General features: G+C 60.2%; 1 protein-coding gene across 1 annotated transcript; it reads right to left on the bottom strand.

The window, feature by feature from the left end:
- Window positions 1-1,670: 1,670 nt before the first annotated feature.
- On the bottom strand, window positions 1,671-3,862 carry LOC106148786 (the record flags this gene model as incomplete). The annotated part of the gene is given in 3 exon segments (XM_013515356.1): window positions 1,671-1,749; window positions 2,821-2,940; window positions 3,451-3,862. Coding segments are annotated over 3 exon segments (611 nt in total), but the record flags the coding sequence as incomplete, so codon positions are not given.
- Window positions 3,863-3,906: the final 44 nt, after the last annotated feature.

The raw sequence follows: 3,906 nt of genomic DNA, 5'->3' as shown, positions 1-3,906 counted from the left end.
TTCCCCTGCCCACAGCGCCCTTCCCTCAGCTGTGGCCCCTCTGGTCTGGGTGCTGCAGGATGCACTGGGGTTCCAGATAGAATGAGGGACAAAGAGGCCAAGGTCTGGAGTAGGGATGGCGGAGGCTGCCCAGGGAGTAGCTGGCAAAAGACTAAAGCTAGATGGGCACCGAGAGGGTGGCAAGGATGGGGATGAGGGGCTGTGGGGACACGCAGAGAAACCTTGATCAAGAAGCAAAGGAGGAGACGGTTGTGGAGGCCGCAAGGCAGCACAGGCCTGGGGCATGAGGCACTCCGGGCAGCCGGGGGACCTGCCAGTGGTGGTCAGCCAGTGCCTGGACCTTGGGGAGGAACAGGGCCACCCAATGCCAGCCCAGCCATGCCAGGGCTGAGTTAGATGGCACTGTGCCCTGCTGCACCACATGTGGCAAGGGCAGTGGCAGGGCCAGGAGGGTGACACAGGGACTAAGTGGCTGGCAACCAAGGCGGGGTGAGCCAGAAGCTGGCGGGGACAGGTGGTGGTGGGGGCAGGGAGCGAGGGCCGAGCCCCTCGTGACCTTTGTGGCAGAAGGGGTGCTCGCGGTCACCCTGCTACAGGACGTGCAGGGCCTGTTCCCTGAGCCGCACCACTCCCTGCAGGGTTTTGTGCCCCAGGAGCTTTACCAGAAAATAAAGCAATGAGCTACTGCTTAGTATTGACACTTGCCAGGGTGTGTTCACGTGCAAGGGGTTTTATTCTAACATAATGGCTCTAGCCAGTAGCGAAGTACCCCACACCACAGCTCCCTCAGCCCTGCACTGGCCAGCAGGCAGGACCCCGAGAGCAGCCCCCAGGCAGTGCTGAGGCCCTCAAAGGCTGTCGCCTGCCGAGCAGCCCAGGGCGGGGCGGTGTGTGTGTCCCGTGCTGTGTCGAGAGGTAGCAGTGATCACCGTGATTCCATGTGGCCATGCGCTTGTCAAACCCCCGTGTCATCGCCGTGGCCACCCATGTGACTGGCCGCCGAGCACCGGGCCCTCGCCGGGCAAAGTCCCTGCTGCCTGTCCTGGTCCCGTGAGCTGCCCGGGCATCACTTGATTCTCAGCTGTGCTCTTGTTGCTTCTGTGTTGTGGTGACACCGTGTGCTCCCTGGAGCGGGCGCTGCCCTCCTGCCCACGCCCCCTGACTCCACACCAGGTCTGTTCTCAGTCACCCACAGGCGTCTTTGCGGTTTCAGCCTTTCCAGCCACTGCCCCCACCAGCACTGCGCTCCTAGGCCTCGAGACCCGAGCGAGGATGGCCCCTTGGCCCCGCTTGGGTGGCGACTGCTGGCCACGGGGCTCCGCCTCGGGACGACGTGCAAGCTGGGGCTGGAAGGCAGCGGGAGACCAGAGCCAGGTCTAGCCGCGTCCCCCTGGCTGGCCGGCTGGGGGTTCCCCGATTTTCCTCCTCATCCCCCCACTGTCATGTCATTGAGGTCACCGTACCAGCAGATCTGCAAACAGCACTTTGTTATCTCCACAGAGAGCGAACCCAGCAATCCAGAGTTTAGCCTTCTGTGACAGCAGGGACTGCAGTGCCCAGCCCTGCCCTCCCAGGGCGGCATTTCTTTCTCGGCCATCTGCTCAGAAAGCACAGTGACGGCACGGGCGTGTCCCATCGGGTCGAGCCAGGCCGGTGAAGGCCGCCTGGGTTCACTGTCCTCCGAACTCCTCACCTTCCTTAAAGCTGGGCTCCCAGGCCTCGCCGTGTCTCGCAGTTAAGGACGCTGTTCTGGTGAGGACAAGTGGAATTGTACTGCATGTCACCTGGCGTCAGTCGTGTGAGGCTACACTCTCTGTATTGTACATTTGCAAAATATACAGTGTTGCTGTGGATAAATAGTTGAAGTAAAAAGTGATAACGTATTAAATCCATCGGCTTCTCTTCACCCTCTTCTGTACCAGGGTCAGGGTCCCTGGACCTGTAAACTTGAGGTTGCTCCAGAAAAGACACATGTTGGGTCCAGAACTGCTCTTTCGCTCGTGACCAACACAGCAGAAAGGGTTGCCTGGAGCAGGAGGTCCCTCCCTCTGCAGCCTGTACCCACTGTCCCTGAGTGTCCCGGGGCTGCGCGGTGGGGCCTAGGACCCGGCTTCTGCACAGACTCCGTCTCTCTCTGGGTTTCCCACTCCAGAGGGTACTGGGGTCAGGTCAGTGAAGTCTGGTCGGGTGTTTCCCCCCAGTTGGGGAAGTGTGTGTGTGGAGTTCAGGGCCCGGGGTCACACCTCCCACATCTGGCTTGGGAAGCACTAGGCCAGCGCATCCAGGGCTGTGATCCAGGGACCCCACTGTCACACAGCACTGTCCCCTCAGCACCTGCACACACGAGGTGTCTCCTTAGGTCCTCACAGAGGCTGCTGACAGGCACAGAACATGGGGGTAGGGGGACAGCTGGTGACATCACAAAAAAATCTTTTCTAGGACAACAATGAAATCAAGGATTTGTATTTTTTTTAAGTTTTGAAAGGAGTTGTACAGTGATGTCAAAATAAAAGTTCATCCTCACGTGACCCCCACGTAGTGCTTAAACACACACACAGCTGCCTCGTGGAGGGTCTTTCCTGCCACCAGCGAGCTGGAGGCACAGCGGATATGTCACCACACCTCCGGTGTCAGCCCTGTGTCCCTGGGTGCAGTGGGGGTGTGGGGACAGGATGCCCCAGGTGGTGGCTTTGCTAGTGCTGACCTCTCATCCACAGCCATACTAGTGCTGCCCCCCAGGTGCTGGCGTGTTGGGAACCCCCATTCCCTTTCGATCACTTTCCACAATTAGATCAGGTCTCGGGCGCCCTCTGTCCCCACCTCGAGGATCCACCAGGGTCCCACACAGCTGGCCCCGTGGTGTGACGGGAGGAGGGGATGGCATGTGCTTGGACCTGGCTTGTGAGGTTGAGGCTGACTGAGGTCCCCTTGTCTGTGACCCTGTGGAGACACAAATAAGCCCAGTGCACCTCTCGGGCCCATACTTTGTCTGATAAGGCCCCGTGGGCCCGACAGGGTGGCCTCCCGCTGACAGGGCGACCCGCTCCCTGCTGACCATAGGCACCACTGTCCTTGAGCACGCCGGACTGAGTTTTCCTTGAGGATGCTGCTAGGAGGCCTAAGTAAAGGAGCTATCACTGTTGGGGACCAAAAGAGGCTTTCAGAGGTGTTTACACATCTGGCCACTCACAAACAGTGGTGCTTTCACTGAGTCTGGAGACGAGGTGGCCCTATGAAGGGCTGAGGTGGGCTGGGAAGGACCTGAACGGAAAGAAGGAAAATAGCCGGGTGTGGTGGGGCACACTTCCCAGCAACCTGGGAGGCTGAGGGAGGAGAATCGTTGGGAGTTCAAGACCAGCCTGGGCTGCAAAGTGAGCTCAAGGCCAGCCTGAACTGCATACTGCATAGCGAGACCCTGTCTCAAAAAGACCAAAAAAAAAAAGCCTATACATAATGAGGGGAGCTGACCCTGGGCCACTGGCTGCTGCGATGTGCAGAGGCCAGGAAGGCGACTTGAATTTTACTGGGCAGTGAGTCCTGGGAGGACGGGATGGCTGCTTCCGTTTCTTCCTGGCCGAGTTCAGTTCCAGAGAACACTTCCAGCTTCCTGCGTGTTCTCGAGTGACCGGGCAGGTCCCGCTGTGGTCCCCTCTGGAAAAGCGCACAGCTCTCCCCACAGCTCCCGTGGAAGCAGCCAGGACGCCGCCGCCCCCGGAACACACAGCCTGCGCTGTGCAGGCTCCTGTCTGCAGCTGTGTGACCCGGTGCCCAGCCCTGGCGCTCTTCTCCAGAGCAGAGCTGTTCGCAGCTCCCCTGAACCGCCCAGCTCCCCTTCCGGCCTCGGTCCGCCCCGCGTGGGGCTGCGGCCCACAGAGCTGGGGGCAGCTGGTGCGTCCAGGCTTCGCT

This window comes from Chinchilla lanigera, unplaced genomic scaffold (genome assembly GCF_000276665.1).
Source record: "Chinchilla lanigera isolate Chin_1 unplaced genomic scaffold, ChiLan1.0 scaffold00028, whole genome shotgun sequence".
NCBI lineage: Eukaryota > Metazoa > Chordata > Mammalia > Rodentia > Chinchillidae > Chinchilla > Chinchilla lanigera.
The sequence above is the reverse complement of the archived record's forward strand: the minus strand, read 5'-3'. Positions and strand labels throughout refer to the sequence as shown.